Source organism: Bombina bombina, chromosome 6 (assembly GCF_027579735.1).
Source record: "Bombina bombina isolate aBomBom1 chromosome 6, aBomBom1.pri, whole genome shotgun sequence".
Lineage (NCBI taxonomy): Eukaryota > Metazoa > Chordata > Amphibia > Anura > Bombinatoridae > Bombina > Bombina bombina.
The window spans coordinates 1,048,800,583-1,048,825,042 of record NC_069504.1 but is presented as its reverse complement, the minus strand read 5'-3'; the positions used below and the strand labels follow the sequence as shown (position 1 = coordinate 1,048,825,042).

The 24,460-nt window shown below is 42.9% G+C and overlaps 1 protein-coding gene across 4 annotated transcripts in view; it reads left to right on the top strand.

Moving 5' to 3' along the window:
• KDM5A (lysine demethylase 5A) overlaps positions 1-24,460 on the top strand; it is a 389,966-nt gene that overhangs the window by 183,510 nt on the left and 181,996 nt on the right. For all 4 annotated transcript variants that reach the window (XM_053718826.1, XM_053718824.1, XM_053718825.1 and 1 more), the window contains 3 exons: positions 7,741-8,096; positions 22,098-22,236; positions 23,084-23,263. In XM_053718826.1, the coding sequence (XP_053574801.1) occupies positions 7,741-8,096; positions 22,098-22,236; positions 23,084-23,263 (675 nt within the window). The remainder of the gene's footprint in view (positions 1-7,740; positions 8,097-22,097; positions 22,237-23,083; positions 23,264-24,460) is intronic.

Below are 24,460 nucleotides of genomic sequence, written 5' to 3'. Positions count from 1 at the left end.
GTAGAATCTGAGGGTGAAATCTCTGATTCAGACAGTGTAGTTTCTTCTTTTGATGCTGCAGTTGTATCCTTCAGGTTTAAGCTGGAACACCTCCGTTTACTACTCAAGGAGGTTTTGGCTACCTTGGACGACTCCGACACTACTGTCGTAATCAATCCTAAGAAGTCTAGTAAACTTAACAAGTATTTTGATGTACCTTCCATGGTGGAGGTTTTTCCCGTACCAGATCTGGGCTGCAGAGATTATTGCTAGGGAATGGGAGAGACCGGGTGCCCCTTTTTCTTCATCCCCTATTTTTAAGAAGATGTTTCCTATTGCTGACTCTATCAAGGAGTCTTGGCAGACGGTCCCCTAGGTGGAAGGGGCAATTTCCACTTTAGCTAAGAGAACCACTATTCCCATAGAGGATAGCTGTTCTTTCAAAGATCCTATGGATAAGATGTTGGAAGGGTTGCTCAAAAAGATGTATGTACACCAGGGCTTACAATGGCAACCTGCGGTGTGTATTGCTACCGTTACTAGTGCTGCGGCATACTGGTTTGATGCGTTGTCTAATTCTAGACACTCCTCTTGAAGAGATCCAGGATAGGATCAAGGCCCTTAAGTTGGCCAATTCTTTTATTACGGATGCTTCCCTACAAGTTATCAAACTGGGAGCAAAGATTTCTGTTTTTTCTGTACTGGCCCGCAGAGCCTTATGGTTGAAATCTTGGTCTGCGGATGTGTCGTCTAAGCTTTTGGCGATCCCTTTCAAGGGTAAAACCTTGTTTGGTCCGGGATTGGCAGAGATTATTTCTGACATTACGGGAGGAAAGGGTCATTTCCTCCCTCAGGATAAGAGGAATAAACAGAAAGGACGTCAGAGTAATTTTCGTTCCTTTCAAAACTTCAAGGGTAAGCCTTCCTCTCCCTCTAACAAGCAGGAACAGTCCAAGCCTTCCTGGAAGCCTAACCAGTCTTGGAACAAGGGAAAGCAATCTAAGAAGCCCGCTAATGACTCAAAGTCAGCATAAAGGGCCTGCCCACGATCCGGGACTGGATCTTGTGGGGGGCAGACTTTCCTTCTTCGCTCAGGCTTGGGTTCGGGATGTTCAGGATTCCTGGGCAGGGACATCGTGTCTCAGGGATACAAACTAGAGTTCAAGACCTTTCCTCCCAGGGGCAGGTTTCTGCTTTCAAGATTATCTGTAGACCAGATAAAAATAGAGACGTTCTTACACTGTGTTCGGGACCTTTCCAACCTGGGAGTGATAGTTCCTGTTCCAAGACAGGAACAAGGTCTGGGATTTTACTCCAATCTGTTCGTGGTTCCCAAAAAAGAGGGAACTTACAGACCAATTTTAGATCTCAAAAGTCTAAACAAGTTCCTCAGAGTACCGTCCTTCAAGATGGAAACTATTTGTTCCATTCTTCCCTTGGTTCAAGAGTGTCAATTTATGACAACTGTAGATTTAAAGGACGCGTACCTACATGTTCCCATCCACAGGGATCATCACAGGTTTCTGAGGTTCGCATTCCTAGACAAACACTTTCCAGTTTGTGGCTCTTCCATTCGGTCTTGTCACAGCTCCCAGAATTTTTTTCAAAGGTTCTGGGATCCCAGTTGGTGGTGCTCCGGTTGCAGGGCATTGCAGTGGCGCCTTATCTGAACGACATTCTGGTTCAGGCGCCATCCTTTCAACAAGGAGACTCCCACACGGAGATACTGTTAACCTTCCTGCGATCTCGCGGATGGAAGGTGAATTTGGAAAAGAGTTCCTTATTTCCAACTACAAGGGTAGTTTTCTTGGAAACCATAATAGATTCCCTATCAATGAAGATTTTTCTGACAGAACTCATGAAATCAAAGATTTTCGATTCTTGTCTAGAGCTTCAGTCCTCTCCTCGTCCATCAGTGGCTCAATGTATGTAGGTAATCGGTCTGATGGCAGCGGCCATGGACATAATTCCGTTTTCCCCGTTTCCACCCCAGACCTCTGCAGTTATGCATGCTCAGGCAGTGGAACGGAGATTATGCAGATCTGTTTCCGCGACTACATCTGGATCAGGAGACAAGGAATTCTCTTCTTTGGTGGTTGTCTCAGGATCATCTCTCCCAGGGAATTTGCTTCCGCAGACTCAATTAGGTGATTGTGACAACGGATGCCAGCCTGTTGGGATGGGGAGCAGTCTGGGGCTCTCTAAAGGCTCAGGGGATATGGACTCGGGAGGAGTTGGTTCTACCCATAAACATTCTGGAGCTGAGAGCAATCTTCAATGCTCTCCTGGCCTGGCCTCAGTTAGCTTCGGCTCGGTTTATCAGGTTCCAGTCGGACAACATAACTTCAGTGGCTTACATCAACCATCAGGGGGGAACTCTGAGTTCCTTGGCCATGACAGAGGTTGCCAAAATTATTCAGTGGGCGGAGACCCACAACTGCTGTCTGTCTGCGATCCACATTCCAGGAGTGGACAATTGGGAAGCAGATTTTCTGAGCAGACAGACATTTCACCCTGGAGAGTGGGAACTCCATCCGGATGTGTTTTCCAGCTTGATTCTCAAATGAGGACAGCTGGAACTGGATCTCATGGCATCTCGGCAGAATGCCAAGCTCCCGAGGTACGGGTCGAGGTTAAGGGATCCTCAGGCTGTACTGATAGACGCTCTGGCGGTACCTTGGAATTTAAGTCTCGCATACCTATTTCCCCCATTCGCTCTCCTTCCTTGGGTCATTGCTCGATTCAAACAGGAGAGGGCGTCGGTGATCCTCATTGCACCGGCGTGGCCTCGCAGGATCTGGTTTGCAGACCTAGTGGAGATGTCATCTCTTCCGCCTTGGAGACTTCCATTGAGGAAGGACCTTCTACTTCAAGGGCCCTTCCTTCATCCAAATCTAGTTTCTCTGAAGCTGACTGCTTGGAGATTGAATGCTTAATTTGATCTAAGCGTGGTTTTTCTGAGTCGCTCATTGAGACCATGATTCAGGCTCGTAAGCCTGTGACTAGAAAGATTTACCATAAGATATGGCATAAGTATCTGCATTGGTGTGAATCCAAGGTCTACTCTAGAATTTTGTCCTTTCTCCAAAAGGGGTTGGAGAAGGGCTTATCGGCAAGCTCCTTAAAGGGTCAAATATCTGCCTTGTCTATTTTGTTACATAAACGTCTGGCGGATGTACCAGACGTACAATCGTTCTGTTAGGCCTTGGTCAGGAAACAGGCCTGTGCTTAAGCCGGTTACTTCTCCTTGGAGTCTTAACCTTGTTCTTAAAGTTCTTCAACAGGCTCCATTTGAGCCTATGCATTCCTTAGATATTAAATTGTTATCTTGAAAAGTTTTCTGTTTCTTGTTGCTATTTCATCTGCTCATAGAGTTTCAGAGCTCTCGGCATTACAGTATGAGTCTCCTTACCTTATTTTTCATTCGGATAAGGTAGTTTTGCGTACTAAGTTAGGGTTTCTCCCTAAAGTGGTTTCAGATCGGAACATTAATCAGGAGATTGTTGTTCCTTCTTTATGTCCTAGGCTAGGAGACATGAATGTTTTATGTCTTAATGCTTTTTACTCACCCGGTGGCTTATTTAAAACAAAATGCCGACCGGGAGAGGAGGTTGCGGTTAGTAACGCCCACGAGGGGCGGGGTTTCCGATTGCGCGCCTTGTTTGTTGGTACATACAAACTCTCAGAGTCTGAGGGAACATTAGTATTAAGCAGACATTGAGGCTAGGAGATGTTTGAACTCACACGGTGGCTTTTTAAAACAATGAGGCTAGGAGACATGGATTCTTATGTCTTAATGGTTTTAACTCACCCGGTGGCTTAATTAAAACAAAATGCCGTCCGGGAGAGGAGGTTGCGGTTAGAAACGCCCACGCTACACTTTTAAAATTTAAAGGCACAGTAACGTTTTTACATATTTTTTTGTTACAAAATTAAAATGTTTATGCCATAGTTGTCTCATTGTGATCAGAAGGGACCAAGGGACCTTGCAGGATGTCACTTGCTCCTTGTGTTTTGTTTCAGATGTGAAACCTCCAATCCCTTTCTGTTCCTCATGTATTGAGGACTCTAAGCTATAGAGAAAAGATTTTTTTTCCAGAGCCAAATTATATTTCTAAAGAGAATGTTGTCAAGGAGTCTGACAAGGGTCAATATATGCTGCATCTGTCTCCTCAAGCGTCCCAAATTTTGCCGCCCTCACATGCAGTGCCCTGCGCTTCCGCTATAGTTCCCGCTGGAGTTACTTTAAGAGACATCTCTTCTCTCATGTCTTCTATAATTTCTGATGGGTTGTCTGCTTTTCCAATGTTGCAGGGAAAGCGTAAAAGGAAAATCAGATCTGTAAGCGAGGTTTCTGACACAGTGGTTGCAATTTCAGAGGTGTCCTCCCAGAGGCTTGAGGAGGAGGATACTGTACTAGCATCTGAAGGCGAAGTTTCAGATTCAGAAAGTGCAGCAGCATATTGGTTCGATGCATTGTCCGATGCGAAGCCCACAGAGCCTTATGGTTAAGGCTGTGGCTGTGTCCTCTAAATCTAAGCTTCTATCTATTCCTTACAAGGGGAAGACCTTGTTTGGACCTGGCTTGTCAGAGATTATCTCTGATATCACGGGGGGTATGGGTCATCTTCTCCCCCGGTATAAGAGAAACCACCAAAAAGGACGAGGAGCAATTTTCGTTTTTCGAAATTTCTGTGCTTTCAATGGAGACCCAATCAATCCTGGATTAAGGGAAGACAATCCAAGAAGCCTGCTGTTGAGTCTAAGACAGCATGAAGGGCATGCCCCTGATCTGGGACCGGATATTGTAGGAGGCAGACTTTCCTTTTTTTCCACTCAGGCTTGGGTTCTAGACGTTCAGGATCCCTGGGTAATAGAAATTGTGTCCCAGGGATACAAGTTAAAGTTCAAAAGTCTTTCCCAGAGGCTGGTTTCTGTTTTTAAGATTTTCTACAGACCAGACAAAAATGGAAGCGTTCTTACACTGCGTTAGAGACCTTTCCAACCTAGGAGTGATTGTTCCAGTTCAGGAACAGGGTCTGGGATTCTATTCCAATCTGTTTGTGGTTCCCAAAAAAAGAGGGAACCTTCAGGCCGACTTTAGATCTCAAAAGTCTAAAATTTCTCAGAGTACCGTCCTTCAAGATGGAAACTATTAGTTCCATTTTTCATTTGATCCAAGAGGGTCAATTTATGACAACAGTGGATTTAAAGGACGTGTACCTGCTTGTTCCCATTCACAAGAATCTTCACAAGTTCCTAAGGTTTGCCTTTCTGGACAAACTTTTCCAGTTTGTGGCTCTTCTTTTTCGGTTTTGCCACAGTTCCCAGAATTGTCACATAGGTTCTGGGATGATTGTTGGCGGTGCTTCGGTTACGGGGCATTGCAATGGCGCCCTATCTGGACGACATTTTAGTCTAGGTGCTATCATTACAGCAAGTGAGGTCTCTCACGGACATGGTGTTATCCTTCCAGCGATCTCACAAGTGGCAGGTAACTTTGGAAAGGAGTACCTTAGTCCCAATACAAGGGTAACTTCTTGGGAATTATAATAGATTCTCTATCAATGTAGATTTTTCTGACAGAAGTCAGGAAATCGAGAATTATCGATACTTGTCGAGTCCTTCAGCCCACTCCTCAGCCATCTGTGACTTAGTGCATGGAGTTAATCGGGCTGATGGTGGCATCAATGGACATCATCCTGTTTGCTCGCTTCAACTGCAGAGCTCTGAAATGGAACATGATGAGACTATGGAACGGAGATTATTCGGACTTGTCCCCTCGGCTTCTTCTGGAGCAAAAGACAAGGGATTCTCTACAATGGTGGTTGTCTCTGGATCATTTCTCCCAGGGAACATGCTTTCGCAGTCCATCTTGGGTGATTGTGACAACAGATGCCAGCCTTCAAGGGTGGGGAGCAGTCTGGGGCTCCCTAAGGGCTCAGGGAAAATGGACTCGGACAGAGTTGGTTTTACCCATAAACATTCTGGAACTGAGAGCGATCTTCAATGCTCTCCTGGCCTGGCCCCAGTTAGCCTCGGTTCAGTTTCCAGTTGGACATCATAACGTCAGTGACCTACATCAATCATAAGGGAGGAACGAGGGGTTCCTTGGCGATGACAGAGGTATCCAAAATAATTCAGTGGGCGGAGTGCTGTCTGTAGGTGATCCATATCCCAGGGGTAGTCAACTGGGAGGGGGATTTTCTGAACAGACAAATCTTTCATCCGGGGGAGTGGAAGCTCCATCCGGATGTGTTGTCCAGTCTGATCCTCAAGTGGGGTCAGCCGCAACTAGATCTCATGGCGTCGCAGCAGAATGCCAAGCTCCCGAGATACGGGTTGAGATCCAGGGATCCCCAGGCGGAACTGATAGATGCTCTGGCGGCTCCTTGGACCTTCAAGCTAGCATACCTTTTTCCTCTGATTGTTCTTCTTCCTCGAGTAATTGCTCGAATCGAATAGGAAGGGGCCTTGGTGATTCTAATAGCACCGGCCTGGCCTCGCAGGCTTTGGTATGCAGATCTGGAAGAGATGTCATCTCTACCACCTTGGAGACTCCGTTGCGAAAGGACTTTCTGGTTCAGGGATCCTTCCTTTACCAAAATCTAGTTTTTCTGCAGCTGACTGTTTGGAGATTGAGCGCTTAATTTTATCCAAGCGGGGGTTTTCTGATTCGATCATAGAGACCATAATTCTGGCTCGTAAAACTGTAACTAGTAGGATTTACCATAAGATTTGACGTAAATCTTTACTGGTGTGAATCCAAGGACTGCTCATGGAGTAGAGTTAGGATTCCTAGGATTTTGTCTTTTCTCCAATAGGGTTTGGAGAACGGTTTATCGGCAAGTTCCCTAAAGGGTCAAATCTCGGCCTTATCTATTTTGTTACACAAACGTCTTGCGGATGTCCCAGATGTTCAATCCTTTTGTCAGACTTTGGTCAGGCTCAGGCCTGTGTTCATACCAGTTACTCCTCCATGGAGTCTTAATTTAGTTCTCAATTTTCTTCAAGGGGCTCCGTTTGAGCCTATGCATTCCTTAGATATGAGTTTCCTTATCTTTTTTTCCATGCAGATAAGGTTGTTTTCTGTACCAAATTAGGGTTTGCCTAAGGTTGTTTCTGATAGGAACATTAATCATTAAAACCTGTTACTTGTGGTTTGGGAGTGCTAAGAGAGAGAAATGAACTAATAGGAATCTCCAGCATTATGGGAGAGAAAATGAGTTCCAAGGTGGCAGACGTAAAAGGAAGGAACTGAAGTATCTGATTATCTATAATTATATAGCTTACTATTAACCCCATGGTCTAGAATTATCTCCTGCTTCATTGGCTGTCATGTAGAATGTAAAGAAAAGGGTTTATTATTAATAAGTTATCAACGTATTCATTTTTATCTGAAAGATCAGCTCCCACAAGTGTAGCACTGACCACAAAATACAAAAAAGTCACTATTGTAAGTTTATACTAACAATATTGCAAAATAACTCACACCACTTTTTTGATCAACCAAGGCTGGTTTCTTGTGGTGCCAATGATCAAATAAGCTGCAGTGCCCTTGAGGTGGAGTGTACTTCTTATCCAGACTAATACATTTTGGTCAGATGGTGGCAGCTTGCACCTGCAATTGGAAATTGTATTTGTATGCAATAGTATCCAATAGTGAGGCATTGCTATCACAGTTACATTCAGTGTAGCTTATTTGTTTTAATGGTGGTATGTACCATATCTTTTCATGTGCCTTAATGTATTCCTTTTCAGAACCTTCTGGATGATGTGGAAGAATTTCATGAACGATCTCAAGAAGCAATGAATGATGAGGTCCCAGACTCCAGCAAGTTACAAGCATTGATAGACCTTGGCTCCAGCCTGTACGTAGAGCTCCCTGAACTGCCACGATTGAAGCAAGAGCTACTGCAAGCACGTTGGCTGGATGAGGTGCGTCTTACTCTCTCTGATCCACATCGGGTCACATTAGATGTGATGAAAAAGCTCATTGACTCTGGGGTGGGTCTAGCCCCACATCATGCTGTGGAAAAAGCAATGGCAGAGCTGCAGGAACTGCTTACAGTATCTGAGAGGTGGGAGGAGAAAGCCAAGACATATCTACAGGCCAGGTAAGGGAATTCCCCATATGGAGCTAATCACAGTTCTGGTAGAATTTAAATACATTATAATACTTTGATTGTATTTTTCTGATAAAATATAAATCTGCCTGATTATCACAGAGAGGTTTATTTCAATAATTTAACTTTGTTTAGTTTGAAACAGGTTACTATAATGTGATAAACGTTGTGTAAATGGCCATAATAGTGAAAAAATGTTATAATTCATTTGACCATGTAATTTTAAGACTATCGACCCTACACTACTATGTACTGTACTCCCACAAAGGGGTTAAATACACTGTAGAAGTACCGCTCAGGATCTGCAGAGAACTACTGGCACCCAGCGGAAACAGCTGCTAGTCACGTGACTCAGGTATGTAACTAGCTCTGCTGATTGGATCAGCTGAATCGCTTTGTGAGTCCCGAGCGGTACTTCTGCTGTGTGTTTAACCCCTTTGTTGGGGTTCAGCACACAGTAGCATAGGGTTGATAGTGTTGAAATTACATGCTTTAATGAAGTAGAGCATGTAATTGTTTTCTTTCTAATGACACGGTGAGTCCACGGATCATCATAATTACTATTGGGATTATCATTCCTGACCAGCAGGAGGAGGCAAAGAGCACTACAGCAAAGCTGTTAAATACCACTCCCCTACACACAACCCCCAGTCATTCTCTTTGCTTGTATCAGATACAAGGAAGGGGTAAAGTTAGGTGTCTGATTCTTCTATCAAGAGTTTATTTCTCTTGTAAAGGTGTATCCAGTCCACGGGTTCATCCATTACTTGTGGGATATTCTCCTTTCCAACAGGAAGCTGCAAGAGGACACCCACAGCAGAGCTGTCTATATAGCTCCTACCCTAACTGCCACCCCCAGTCATTCTCTTGCAGCTCTCAACAAGAAAGGAAGTATCAAGAGAGATGTGGTGACTTAGTATAGTTTTTACCTTCAATCAAAAGTTTGTTATTTTTAAACGGTACCAGCGTTGTACTGTTTTTACTCTCAGGCAGAAATTGGAAGAAGAATTCTGCCTGGAGGTTTTGATGATCTTAGCGGTTTGTAACTAAGGTCCATTGCTGTTCTCACACATAACTGAAGAGTATGGAAAGAAAACTTCAGTTGGGGGGACGGTCTGCAGATTGCCTGCTTTGAGGTATGTTCAGTATATTTTTTTCTAGAGAGATGATAAGGTCTAGAAAATGCTGACAGTGCCTGGTATATTTAAGGTAAGCCTGATACAGTGATTTAACAACAACTGGGATCATGCTTGCAAATAAGGGTAATATTCATGTTAATACTTATATTACTTAGTGTAAAAACGTTTGCATGATTTATAAAAATAAAAACGTTTTTTCTCTGAGGGTGATAAATCTTTATTTGGGGCCTAGTTTTCCACATGGCTTGTTAGATTACTCCTAGGAGTACTTTTTTAAGGCCCTCTGACTTTGAGTGCATGGTAGGGAGGGGCCTATTTTCAAGCTCTAAATGTGCAGTTGATTTTCAGTCTGAGACATCCAGCTTCCCTGAAGGACTCCTCTGGCTTATAGGACCTCTATAGAGGGTTTTGTTCCTGCAAAAATAGTTTTTAAGGGCAGGTAGGAGCCACAGCACAGCTGTGGCAGTGTGTTTGACTGTTTGTTAGCAGTTTTAATGTTTTTCTAATTCGTTTTTGGGCCTGAGGGGTTAATCATCCATTTGCAAGTGGGTGCAATGCTGCTTTAGTCCCTTATACACACTGTACAAATTTCATAGAGTTTACTACTTTTTTTCACTGTTTTGCAGTTTATGTGGTAGTTTTTTTCTCTTAAAGGCACAGTACTATTTTTATATTGCTTTTTTTCACATTTATTAAAGTGTTTTCCAAGCTTGCTGATCTCATTACTAGTCTGTTAAACATGTCTGACATAGAGGAAACTCCTTGTTCATTATGTTTAGAAGCCATTGTGGAACCCCCTCTTAGAATGTGTACCAAATGCACTGACCTTTCTATAAGTTATAAAGATCATATTATGGCTTTTAAAGATTTATCACCTGAGGTTTCTGAGACTGACAAAAGGGAGGTTATGCCATCTAGCTCTCCCCACGTGTCAGAACCTATAACTCCCGCTCAAGGGACGCCAAGTACATCTAGCACGTCCAATGCGTTTACCTTATAAGACATGGCGGCAGTTATGAATCATACCCTCACAGAGGTATTGTCCAAACTGCCAGGGTTACAAGGAAAGCGAGACAGCTCTGGGGCTAGAACAAATACAGAGCTCTCTGACACTTTAGTAGCTATGTCTGATATACCCTCACAATGTGCAGAAGTTGAAGCAGAAGAGCTTCTATCTGTGGGTGACTTCTCTGATTCAGGGAAGGCGTTACTTCAGTCTGACTCTGAAATGACAGCATTTAAATTTAAGCTTGAGCACCTCCGCGTGTTGCTCAGGGAGGTTTTAGCGACTCTGGATGACTGTGACACCATTGTAGTCTCAGAGAAATTGTGTAAAATAGACAAATACTTTGCAGTGCCTGTTTACACTGACATTTTTTCCAATCCCTAAGAGGTTTTCAGAAATTATTACTAAGGAATGGGATAGACCAGGTGTACCGTTCTCTCCCCCTCCTGCTTTTAAAAAGATGTTTCCTATAGATGCCGCTACACGGGACTCGTGGCAGACGGTCCCTAAGGTGGAGGGAGCAGTCTCTACCCTAGCTAAGCGTACAACTATTCCTGTCGAGGACAGTTGTGCTTTCCTAGATCCTATGGATAAAAAATTAGAGGGTTTCCTTAAGAAAATCTTTATACAACAAGGTTTTATTCTCCAGCCTCTTGCATGCATTGCCCCAGTCACTGCTGCAGCGGCTTTCTGGTTCGAGTCTCTGGAGGAGGCTCTACAGGTAGAAACCCCGTTGGATGATATCCTTGACAGGCTTAAAGCTCTTAAGTTAGCCAATTCATTTATTTCTGACGCAGTTTTTAATTTAACCAAGCTAACGGCTAAAAATTCAGGTTTTGCCATTCAGGCGCGTAGGGCGCTATGGCTTAAATCCTGGTCAGCTGATGTCACTTCAAAGTCTTAACTTTTTCAATATCCCCTTCAAAGGGCAGACCCTATTTGGGCCTGGACTGAAGGAGATCATTTTTGATATTACTGGAGGAAAAGGCCACGCCCTTCCCCAGGATAGGTCCAACAAGTTAAGGACCAAACAGACAAATTTTCGTTCCTTTCGAAACTTCAAGAGTGGCGCAGCTTCATCTTCCTCTTCTACAAAACAAGAGGGAAATTTTGCCCAGTCCAAGCCAGTCTGGAGACCTAACCAGGCTTGGAACAAGGGGAAACAGGCCAAAAAGCCTGCTGCTGCCTCTAAGACAGCATGAAGGAGTAGCCTCCTATCCGGGACCGGATCTAGTGGGGGGCAGACTTTCTCTCTTTGCCCAGGCTTGGGCAAGAGATGTCCAGGATCCCTGGGCTCTGGAGATTATTTCCCAGGGATATCTTCTGGATTTCAAAGCTTCATCTCCAAAGGGGAGATTTCATCTCTCACAATTATCTGCAAACCAGATCAAGAGAGGCATTCTTACATTGCGTTCAAGACCTACTAGTTATGGGAGTGATCCACCCAGTTCCAAAGGAGGAACAGGGGCAGGGCTTCTATTCAAATCTGTTTATAGTTCCCAAAAAAGAGGGAACTTTCAGACCAATCTTGGATCTCAAGATCCTAAACAAATTTCTCAGGGTCCCATCCTTCAAGATGGAGACTATTCGAACCATCCTACCTATGATCCAGGAGGGTCAATATATGACTACCTTGGATTTAAAGGATGCTTATCTACACATTCCGATACACAGGGATCATCATCAGTTTCTCAGGTTCGCATTCCTAGACAGGCATTACCAGTTTGTGGCTCTTCCCTTCGGGTTAGCCACTGCAGCAAGAATCTTTACGAAGGTTCTAGGGTCCCTTCTGGCGGTTCTAAGGCCACGGGGTATAGCAGTGGCCCCTTACCTAGACCACATCCTGATACAGGCGTCGACTTTTCAAATCGCCAGGTCCCATATGGACATTGTTCTGGCATTCCTGAGGTCTCACGGGTGGAAGGTGAACAAAGGAAAGAGTTCTCTCTCCCCTCTCATAAGAGTTTCCTTCCTAGGAACTCTGATAGACTCAGTAGAAATGAAGATTTATCAGACAGAGGTCAGGTTGTCAAAACTTCTAACTTCCTGCCATGCTCTTTATTCCAATTCCCATCCGTCAGTGGCTCAGTGTATGGAGGTAATCGGATTAATGGTAGCGGCAATGGACATAGTTCCGTTTGCCCGCCTACATCTCAGACCACTGCAACTTTGTATGCTCAATCAGTGGAATGGGGATTACACATATTTGTCCCCTCTACTAAATCTGGATCAAGAGACCAGGGATTCTCTTCTCTGGTGGCTATCTTGGGTCCATCTGTCCAAGGGAATGAGTTTCCGCAGGCCAGAATGGACTATAGTAACGACAGATGCCAGCCTTCTGGGCTGGGGTGCAGTCTGGAACTCCCAGAAGGCTCAGGGTTCGTGGACTCAGGAGGAGGCCCTCCTTCCGATAAACATTCTGGAACTAAGAGCGATATTCAATGCTGTTCAGGCTTGGCCTCAGCTAGCTGCGGTCAGGTTCATCAGATTTCAGTCGGACAACATCACGACTGTAGCCTATATCATGCAGAGTTAGTGACCAAGTAGTCACAAAAAAGAGTACACTTGAAAGCACTCACCCCCTCATGAATTCATAGAGGTGTGGCGTGTTGTGTATTAAAAAAATTGACACATTAAAAACATAAACACTTTAATAGAATTTTATTTAAAAACTGGGTGTATTTAAAAACACTAGAGAACTAATAGGTAGTATTGTATAATTAGTCTGAGATACTCTGACCTTATTAGTAATATTTGTTGATCAGTCAGTTATTGCAATATGATTGGCGTCTCAGGTTGGTAGATTGAACCAGATAAATAAAGGAGTACTTATGAATGAGCACTACATTTAATAATATTAACCCCAAAAAAAAGTTAATTGTATATGATTAATAAAGTGCTACTACTTACTATATATTAAAGGGTCAGTAAACCTTAAAAATAATGTTATATAATTCTGCACATAGTGCAGAATTATATGACATTATATTATCCAAACTTTGTATATCATAATATTCCCTTTTTATTTTGTAAAAGTACCGCTGTTTTACAGACCCGCTCTCTGGGCTCTGCTGAGCGGGTCTGTTGTTTTTACTGAGCGCATCGGGCCAGCTGTATAGTCACAGCCCGGCCCGACCGCGCCATTAGACACAGTGCAGCTCGCTCCCGCTCTGTCTGACAGCAGGAGCGAGCTGCACTGTGTCTAATGGTGCGGTCGGGCCGGGCTGTGACTATACAGCTGGCCCGATGCGCTCAGTAAAAACCACAGACCCGCTCAGCAGAGCCCAGAGAGCGGGTCTGTAAAACAGCTGTATTTTTACAAAATAAAAAGGGAATATTATGATATACAAAGTTTGGCTAATATAATGTTATATAATTCTGCACTATGTGCAGAATTATATAACATTATTTTTAAGGTTTACTGTCCCTTTAACTCCTATTCTAGTTCTATTGGTAAGTACCCGCTGCTCTTAGGTCAAATCTAAGTCAAATTATAAGGATAGGTGTGTAGCATCATGTGTTGACATGCTAGACATAGGTTATCCCTTTAAACAGATATTTGTATATCGTCTAATGACTTAGTTATTCTTAAAGGTTGTAACGTTCCTCAATAATAGCAAATTGCTATGTCAATCTGTGTATGGGGAAAACAGATATACTCAAGTGCATTTAGTTTTCAGATGTAAAAAGTGCTGCTGGGCAGCTTGCTACTAAAAGGACTAATAGTTGTAATAGTGATCACTGTTAGTAGTTGTTATCAATATCCTTAGGCTGACTTAATCACAGCCCAGAGGAAATAAACTTATTGTAATAGTGGTTAACTTTATTCCACAGGACTCAATATGATTATAGGATATTATGCTAGCAGTAATGGTGGTAAATAATGTACACAGAGAGCTCAATATCAGTGTAGCGATTCCCTATAATATGTAAGCGAATAATTGTATCCTAAATAATTCAAGACATAAATATTCTCTGATCCTTCAGAGAATATTTGTCTTGAATTATTATTGAGCTCTCTGTGTACATTATTTACCACCATTACTGCTAGCATAATATCCTATAATCATATTGAGTCCTGTGGAATAAAGTTAACCACTATTACAATAAGGTTATTTCCTCTGGGCTGTGATTAAGTCAGCCTAAGGATATTGATAACAACTACTAACAGTGATCACTATTACAACTATTAGTCCTTTTAGTAGCAAGCTGCCCAGCAGCACTTTTTACATCTGAAAACTAAATGCACTTGAGTATATCTGTTTTCCCCATACACAGATTGACATAGCAATTTGCTATTATTGAGGAACGTTACAACCTTTAAGAATAACTAAGTCATTAGACGATATACAAATATCTGTTTAAAGGGATAACCTATGTCTAGCATGTCAACACATGATGCTACACACCTATCCTTATAATTTGACTTAGATTTGACCTAAGAGCAGCGGGTACTTACCAATAGAACTAGAATAGGAGTTAATATATAGTAAGTAGTAGCACTTTATTAACCATATACAATTAACTTTTTTTTGGGTTAATATTATTAAATGTAGTGCTCATTCATAAGTACTCCTTTATTTATCTGGTTCAATCTACCAATCTGAGACGCCAATCATATTGCAATAACTGACTGATCAACAAATATTACTAATAAGGTCAGAGTATCTCAGACTAATTATACAATACTACCTATTAGTTCTCTAGTGTTTTTAAATACACCCAGTTTTTAAATAAAATTCTATTAAAGTATCTATGAATTCATGAGGGGGTGAGTGCTTTCAAGTGTACTCTTTTTTTGTGACTACTTGGTCACTAACTCTGCATTGTGTTCAAGTACACAGCACCCAAGGGCATTAAATAATAAATATAAGGCTATTTCTTTGATTATTACTAGCCCATCCCTCTTCACTTTAGTAGTGCCATCACACTTTCTTTCCTTTTGAAATTTGTAGCCTATATCAACCATCAGGGGGGAACAAGGAGCCCCTGGCAATGTTGGAGGTTTCAAAGATAATTCTATGGGCAGAGGTTCACTCTTGCCATCTCTCAGCTATCCATATCCCAGGAGTAGAGAACTGGGAGGCAGATTTTCTAAGTCGGCAGACTTTTCATCCGGGGCAGTGGGAGCTCCATCCGGAGGTATTTGCCCAGTTGATTCAACTATGGGGCAAACCAGTACTGGATCTCATGGCGTCTCGTCAGAACGCCAAGCTTCCTTGTTACGGGTCCAGGTCCAGTGATCCCAAGGCAGCGCTGATAGATGCTCTAGCAGCGCCCTGGTCTTTCAGCCTGGCTTATGTGTTTCCACCGTTTCCTCTGCTCCCTTGTCTGATTGCCAAGATCAAGCAGGAGAGAGCTTCGGTGATCTTGATAACCCCTGCGTGGCCACGCAGGACTTGATATGCAGATCTGGTGGACATGTCATCTTTTCCACCATGGACTCTGCCGCTAAGGCAGGACCTTCTACTTCAAGGTCCCTTCAAACATCCAAATCTAATTTCTCTACGTCTGACTGCTTGGAGATTGAACGCTTGATTTCCGAATCGGTCATTGATACCTTAATTCAGGCTCTAAAGCCTGTCACCAGGAAGATCTATCATAAGATATGGTGTAAATATCTTCACTGGTGTGAATCCAAGGGTTACTCATGGAGTAAGGTCAGGACTCCTAGGATATTATCTTTTCTCCAAGAAGGATTGGAGAAGGGATTGTCAGCTAGTTCCTTAAAGGGACAGATTTCTGCTCTGTCTATTCTTTTGCACAAACGTCTGGCTGAGGTTCCAGACGTTCAGGCGTTTTGTCAGGCTTTAGTTAGAATCAAGCCTGTGTTTAAACCTGTTGCTCCGCCATGGAGTTTAAATTTAGTTCTTAAAGTTCTTCAAGGGGTTCCGTTTGAACCTTTGCATTCCATAGATATTAAGCTTTTATCTTGGAAAGTTCTGTTTTTAGTAGCTATCTCCTCGGCTCGAAGAGTTTTGGAGTTATCTGCTTTACAATGTAATTCCCCTTATCTGATTTTCCATGCAGATAAGGTAGTGTTACGTACCAAACCTGGGTTTCTTCCTAAGGTGGTATCTAATAAGAATATCAATCAGGAGATTGTTGTTCCTTCACTATGTCCTAATCCTTCTTCAAAGAAGGAACGTCTATTACACAATCTTGATGTGGTTCGTGCTTTAAAGTTTAAAGTTATTTACAAGCTACGAAGGATTTTCGTCAAACATCTGCTTTGTTTTTGTCTACTCTGGACAGAGGAGAGGCCAAAAGGCTTCGGCAACTTCTCTTTCTTTTTGGCTAAGAAGTATAATACGCTTAGCTTATGAGACTGCTGGCCAGCAGCCTCCTGAAAGAATTACAGCTCATTCTACTAGAGCAGTAGCTTCCTCATGGGCTTTTAAACATGAGGCCTCTGTTGAACAGATTTGTAAGGCGGCGACTTGGTCTTCGCTTCATACCTTTTCGAAATTCTATAAATTTGATACTTTTGCTTCTTCGGAGGCTATTTTTGGGAGAAAGGTCTTACAGGCAGTGGTGCCTTCCGTTTAAGTTCCTGCCTTGTCCCTCCCTTCATCCGTGTCCTAAAGCTTTGGTATTGGTATCCCACAAGTAATGGATGAACCCGTGGACTGGATACACCTTTACAAGAGAAAACAAAATTTATGCTTACCTGATAAATTTATTTCTCTTGTGGTGTATCCAGTCCACGGCCCGCCCTGTCATTTTAAGGCAGGTGTTTTTTATTTTTAAACTACAGTCACCACTGCACCCTATAGTTTCTCCTTTTTTTCTTGCTTGTCTTCGGTCGAATGACTGGGGGTGGCAGTTAGGGGAGGAGCTATATAGACAGCTCTGCTGTGGGTGTCCTCTTGCAGCTTCCTGTTGGGAAGGAGAATATCCCACAAGTAATGGATGAACCCGTGGACTGGATACACCACAAGAGAAATAAATTTATCAGGTAAGCATAAATTTTGTTTTTTTTTTTGAACCGTTCAGGTTTGTTCTGTTTTTTTTTCTGGGGTTTATCTGTGGTCCACTCCAGTCTCTTCAGTAGAGCAGTGGTGGCTTTTAAGCTTTTGGGAACGGGGGGGGTTAAATCCCTTCTGTGCCTCCCAGGTTGTGAGCTGCCCTTTGGTAAAAATACTATGTAGGTTTACTTAGTCTTTTTCTTTCTGTTTCCACAGGTCCATGTCTCTGTTTCTTGTCAGCCTTAGTCTGCTGACAGTTTACTTTGGCATTTTTTATTCCTCCCGTCGTCTGTCTGTAGTAATGTCGGCCGGGTGCTGTTTGCATACGCCCATGATGGGCGGGGCTTCTACGCACGGTTTGAGGAGGAAGTGTTTTACTAGGCCTTCCTGTCGACTCCGGTCATTCTGAAAGGTAGTACTGGCTGGTGCAGGTGCGGTCAGTCTAAAGAGCGGGTGGTTACTGTGGTAGAGTCCGGATTATTTCTGCTACGTTACTCTTTACTCATGTCCGTGGGAGGTCAGGTAAGCACCTCAGCAAGGCTTGTTGAGGTGCATAGGTGCTGCAGGGTTCTATTTTGTACTTTTATTGTACATTTTTCTGTGTTATATGTTTACTATTCGTCTCTTAAAGGGACAGTAACGTTAATTTAAAAAAAATAAAAAAAAATATTTTTTTTTTGCTGCTGCAGTTTTCTGAAATTTTTAATTTTCTGATGTATTTTTATTTTCTTTCTAATGACACGATGAGTCCACAGATCATCATTAATTACTGTTGGATTTACCACAGTTATCAGAATTTCCTCAAAGGTCCTGGGATCCCAGGATATCACACGGAAATGTTATCCTTCCTGCTGTCTCACGGATGGAGGGTGAATTTTGAAGAGAGTTCCTTAGTTCCAAATACAAAGGTGGTTTCTTGGGAAGCTATTTCCACTTTGGCTATTTTGGCCTATTGAGGATAGTTGTTCTTTTAAAGATCCCATGGATAAGAATTTGGAGGGTTCCAATGGCAGACTGCTGTGTGTATTGCTACGATTAGCAGTGCTGCTGCATATTGGTTTGATGCGTTGTCTGATTCTATTCAACAGGAGACTTCTCTGGTGGAAATTCAGGATAGAATTAAGGCTTTAAAATTGGCCAATTCTTTTATTGCGGACGCTTCTTTACAGGTCATCAAGTTGGGAGCAAAGATTTCTGGCTTTGATGTTCTGGCACGCAGGGCTTTATGGTTAAAGTCCTGGTCTGCGGATGTATCATCCAAATCTAAGCTTTTATCCATTCCTTACAAGGGAAGACCATGTTTGGGCCTGTTTTGGCTGAAATTATTTCTGATATTACTGGAGGGAAGGGGCATTCTCTTCCCCAAGATAAGAGAAATAAGCAGAAGGGTCGTCAGAGTAATTTTTGTTCCTTTCGTAACTTCTCTGGTAAGTCTTCCTTCTCCAAGCAGGATCAGTCCAAGCTGTCTTGGAGGGCCAATCAGTCCCTGGAGCAAGGGGAACCAATCTAAGAAGCCTGCCGCTGACTCAAAGTCAGCATGCAGGGTCTGCCCCCGATCTGGGAATAGATCGCGTGGGGGCAGGCTCAATTCTGGGTAAGGGATGTTACAGATCCCTGGGTGTTAGATATTGTGTTCCAGGGATACAAGCTGGAGTTCAAAAATGTTCCTCCCAGGGGCAGGTTTCATCTTTCAAGGTTATCTGTAAACCAGATAAAAAGAGAGGCATTCTTAAGTTGTGTTCAAGATCTTTCCGACATGGGAGTGATAGTTCCTGTTCCAGTTCAGGAGCAGGGGCTCGGTTTCTATTCCAATCTGTTTATCGTTCCCAAAAAGGAGGGAACTTTCAGACCCATCCTGGATCTCAAGTGTGTAAACAAGTTTCTCAGAGTTCCGTCTTTCAAGATGGAAACTATTCGGTCAATTCTTCCTCTGGTTCAAGAGGGGCAATTCATGACTACAGTAGATCTGAAGGATGCATATCTGCATATTCCCATCCACATGGATCATCACAAGTTTCTGAGATTTGCTTTCCTAGACAAGCATTTTCAGTTTGTGGATCTTCTTTTTGGTATTGCAACAGCTCCCGGGGTGTTCTAAAAGGTTCTGGGTGCGTTGCTGGCAGTTCTCAGATTACAGGGGGTTGCGGTAGCTCCTTATCTGGACGACATTTTAGTTCAGGAGGAGTTGTTGTCTTTTCTGCTCTCCCACGGTTGGAAGGTGAATTTAGGAAAAAGTTCCTTGATTCCGGCTACAAAAGTGGTATTCTTGGGAACCTTTATAGATTCATGATCTTTTTGACAGAAGCAAGGAAGTCAAAAATGTTCAATTCTTATCTGGCTCTTCAGTCATCTCCTCGGCCGTTGGTGGCCCAGTGTATGGAGGTTATTGGTCTGATGGTTTCAGTCATGGACATCATTCCGTTTGCTCGGTTTCATCTCAGGCCTCTACAGTTATGCATGCTGAGACAGTGGAACGGGGATTATACGTCTCTCTCTTTAAAGATTGTTTTAGATCAGGCTGCAAAAGATTCCCTTCCGTGGTGGTTTTCTCAGGATCGTCTCTCTCAGGGAACCTGTTTTCGCAGGCCTACCGGGTGATCGTGACCACGGATGCCAGTCTGCTGGGTTGGGGAGCTGTCTGGGGTTCTCTGAAGGTTTTAGGGTCTGTGGACCCGGGAGGAATCGGCTCTTCCTATAAATGTTTTAGAGCTGAGGGCGATCTTCAATGCTCTTCTAGCCTGGCCTCAGTTGGCTTCAACCCAGTTTATCAGATTTCAGTCAGACAATATATCGTCCGTGGCTTACATCAACCATCAGGGAGGAACTCCGAGTTCTTGGCAATGAAGGAGGTAGCCAGGATTATTCAGTGGGCGGAAACTCACAATTGCTGTCTGTCTGCGATCCACATTCCAGGGGTGGACAATTGGGAAGCGGATTTTCTGAGCAGACAGTCTTTTCATCCGGGGGAGTGGGAACTTCATCCAGAGGTGTTTTCCAGTTTGATTCTCAGGTGGGGTCAACCAGAGTTGGATCTTATGGCATCTCGTCGCAATGCCAAGCTTCCTAAGTACGGTTCGAGGTCAAGGGATCCTCAAGCGGTTTTAATAGATGCTCTAGCAGTTCCTTGGAAGTTCAGTCTGGCATACATGTTTCCTCCGTTTGCCCTTCTTCCTCGAGTTATTGCTCGGTTCCCCAGGAGAGGACGTCGGTAATTCTCATTGCGCCGGCGTGGCCTCGCAGGATCTGGTATGCAGATCTGGGGGAGATGTCATCCTTTCCACCTTGGAGTCTTCTGTTGAGGAAGGACCTTCTACTTCAGGGTCCCTTCCTTCATCCAAATCTTGTTTCTCTGAAGCTGACTGCTTGGAGATTGAACGCTTGATTATATCTAAGCGTGGTTTTTCTGATTAGGTTATTGAAACTATGATTCAGGCGCGTAAGCCTGTGACTAGAAAGATTTATTACAAGATATGGCGTAAATATCTGTATTGGTGTGAATCTAAGGGCTACTCTTGGAGTAGAGTCAGGATTCCTAGGATTTTGTCTTTTCTCAAGGAGGGCCTGGAGAATGGTTTATCTGCTAGTACCCTGAAGGGTCACATTTCTAGCCTTATCTATTTTGTTGCATAAACGTCTGGCGGATGTGCCAGACGTTCAGTCTTTTTGTCAGGCTCTGGTTAGAATCCGGCCTATGGTTAAGTTTGTGACTCCTCCTTGGAGTCTTAATTTAGTTCAGAGAGTTCTTCAACAGGCTCCGTTTGAGCCTATGCATTCTTTGGATATTAAGTTGTTAACCTAGGTTTTGTTTTTTGTTGCTATATCTTCGGCTCGAAGGGTTTCGGAGCTCTCAGCTTTAGGTTTTCTTCCTAAGGTTGTTTCAGATAAGAATATTAATCAGGAGATTGTTGTTCCTTCTTTGTGTCCTAATCCTTCTTCTTATAATGAACGTTTGTTGCACAACCTTGATGTAGTTCGTGCTTTGAAATATTATTTACAGGCGACTAAGGATTTTCGCCAGTCTTCTTCTTTATTTGTTGTCTTTTCTTGGAAGCGTAAGGGTCAGAAAGCTACGGCTACTTCACTTTCTTGTTGGTTGAGGAGTATTATTCGCTTGGCATGTGAGACTGCTGGTTAGCAGCCTCCTGAGAAAATCACGGCTCACTCCACAAGGGCTGTTTCTTCTACCTGGGCTTTCAAAAATGGTGCTTCTGTAGATCAGATTTGCCACTTGGTCATCTTTACACACTTTTTCTAAATTTGACAAATTTGATACTTTTGATTCAGCTGAGGCGTTTTTTGGGAGAAAGGTTCTTCAAGTAGTGGTGCCTTCTGTTTAGGTTAACTCTCTTGTCCGTCCCTTATTATCCGTGTACTCTAGCTTGGGTATTACTTCCCAATAGTAATTATGATGATCCATGGACTCACCGTGTCATTAGAAAGAAAATGAAATTTATGCTTACCTCATAAATTTTCTTTCTTTCTTGACACGGTGAGTCCACGGCCCGCCCTGTATTTTTAGACAGTTTATTTTTTCATAAACCTCTGCACCTTATACTAGTTCCTTTCCCTTTGGTCGAATGACTGGGGGTTGTGGGTAGGGTAGTGGTAGTGGTATTTAACAGCTTTGCTGTGGTGCTCTTTGCCTCCTCCTGCTGGTCAGAAGTGATATTCCCTTAAGTATTTGATGATCCGTGTCAAGAAAGAAACAAATTTATCAGGTAAGCATAAATCTCATTTTTACTATTATGACCCTTTAATGGAGTGTTTAAAAACATATCCATTTGTAGATGACATTTCATGTACTCGCTTAATGTAGTTTGTGTACATGTGGATTTGTTAACTCTATGTATTTTTTTCCCCCCGTTCTTTGGATACCAAGGCCCCAGCACACTTTGTCTAGTTTGGAGAACATACTCATGGAAGCCCAGAACATTCAAGCTTATCTGCCTAATGTATTGGCTCTAAAGGAAGCTCTGCAGAGAGCCAAAGACTGGACCTCAAAAGTGGAGGCTATTCAGGTGAGGTAATTTCTTTGCTGTAAAACAGATTATTCTTTAAGCGTTCACTGTTTTTCACACTATACACTTATAGGGCTTCTATTTAAAATAGGGCAAGCAGACAAGACTCTTAGTTATGAAACCTGTCCGCTCATTTTACCAGCAAGCGAGAAGCATCTCCTGCCCTCATTTATTATTTAGTGCTACTCTATGTTCTTAACTATTAGTTTGCAGGCTCCCATAAGAGATTCTTCACTGCAGCTTCCTCCACAGCTTTATAGAGCATAGACTGGGTTTACTCAGCTACCATCTCTGAACATGGCATAATTAGAAACTTCCTGACTTTTTAACCCACTTATGACTAGCTACATCACCAATAGCATATTCTTACCACTCTATATGGGGTAAATTTATGAAGCTGCATTCACAGCTTTTCAGCCTATGTGGAGCAGGTTCGCTTGAAGCCTGCAGCCTTATATTTAAGAAGCAGAAATTGCTTCTTTTGCCTCTCCGCCACCTCAGACTTGCTTGTTCAGTATGATTAGCATGCCCTGCACTTGCGCAGTTGGTTGTGCAGGAGCAGGGGTCGGTATTACACAAGAATACTCTTGTGCAATGTTAAACTTTTGCCATGCGATGCAGCATTACAAGTAGAGATTGAATGTTAACAGGTCCACTACTTGCGAACCTGTTCACCTGCAGTGAGGATATATTTTGCCCGATATCTGCCCATAAAGCACCTATGAATTGTCCATTCTAGTTTACTTGATTATCCAGGAAGCTTTTTCGTTGAATAATGCTGCTACATGAGAAATCTAGACCTGGTGGTAGATAATGAAAGCCTAAGCTGTCTTTCCTCCTCCTATAGAGCGGCAATCACTATGCATACTTGGATCAGCTAGAGAGCCTTCTGGGGAAAGGCCGGCCTATACCAGTGCGCCTAGAATGCCTCCCTCAGCTGGAATCTCAGGTGGCAGCAGCACGTGCCTGGAGGGAACGCACAGCCAGGACATTTCTGAAGAAGAACTCTAGCTACACACTTTTGCAGGTGAATATTTGTATCTATTAAATCAGAGCTTTCCAAACTTTTCATGTTGGTGACACACTTTTTAGACCTACATCATTTCGCGACACAGTAATTAATTCAGTTGTACTGGCAAACGGGAGGTTAAACTAACTTGTTTTAAGAGATACGGACACATACATAAATGATATAGTAACTAAATGTACTTACAAGTAACAGTAAGTATGTGCAAGAATTAAAAAAAGTTTAATAACATCAATAGCTACTTACTATTTTATTGGGAGGTATGAGGTTGATGGGATGAACACAGTTTCTGAATAATTGGTGGAATATTTAATAAAGACTCACATTTTATCATCAATCATTTTTAAGTTTCCAGTTCCTATCCATATATCAAGAGCTAGAGCAGCAATGCACTACTGGGAGCTAGTTGCAATAAACCCCCACTGACTTCTGACTTCAGCTCAGCGTTTAAGCTGCCGCCCTCAGAGCTCTGTGAGTCCGACTGACTACTGCACGCGCTGCAAACACACTGCTGTCCCACTCAATGACTATATATGCAGTCACGAGCCAATTAAGGAAACTACACGTGCAGTCAGGAGCCAATGTGCCGCCAAAGCCGCCAATGGGAATAGTTTCAGTTCCCTCTGAACTGCGCCAATTGGTTAAGAAGATCTGTGACCCACAAGGTATCAATCACATGTCAACCATGTAATATGCGTAGCAGGCAGGCGGAAAGTCAGAAACCAAAAAAAATAAATTTAAAAATATTTGTGCTGTAGCAGGGACACACCTACACACTGCTGCCGACACACTAGTGTGTCCCGACACACAGTTTGGAAAGCACTGTATTAAATACTGATGTAATGCATCATGGAACATTAATTTATTTTATTGCCTGTCCTGTTTAATCTCATTCCGTGGTCAACCATCTGTTGCAGCTCATGTTTATGTGACATTCCAACTGTGTGAAGTTTACAGTATCTCCTAGATTAATACTGCTGTATGCCATTAAGACAGGGATTCTGAAATGTTTTTGTTGTAAAAAGTTATTATAAAAAGGGACATGAAACCATTTTTTTCTTTCAGAATTCAGATAGTGCATGCAGTTTTTAAGAACTTTTCAGTTCACTTCTATTAAATTTTCTTTCCTAAGATATGGAGAATCCACAACATCATTCAATTACTAGTGGGAATATCACTCCTGGCCAGCAGGTGTAG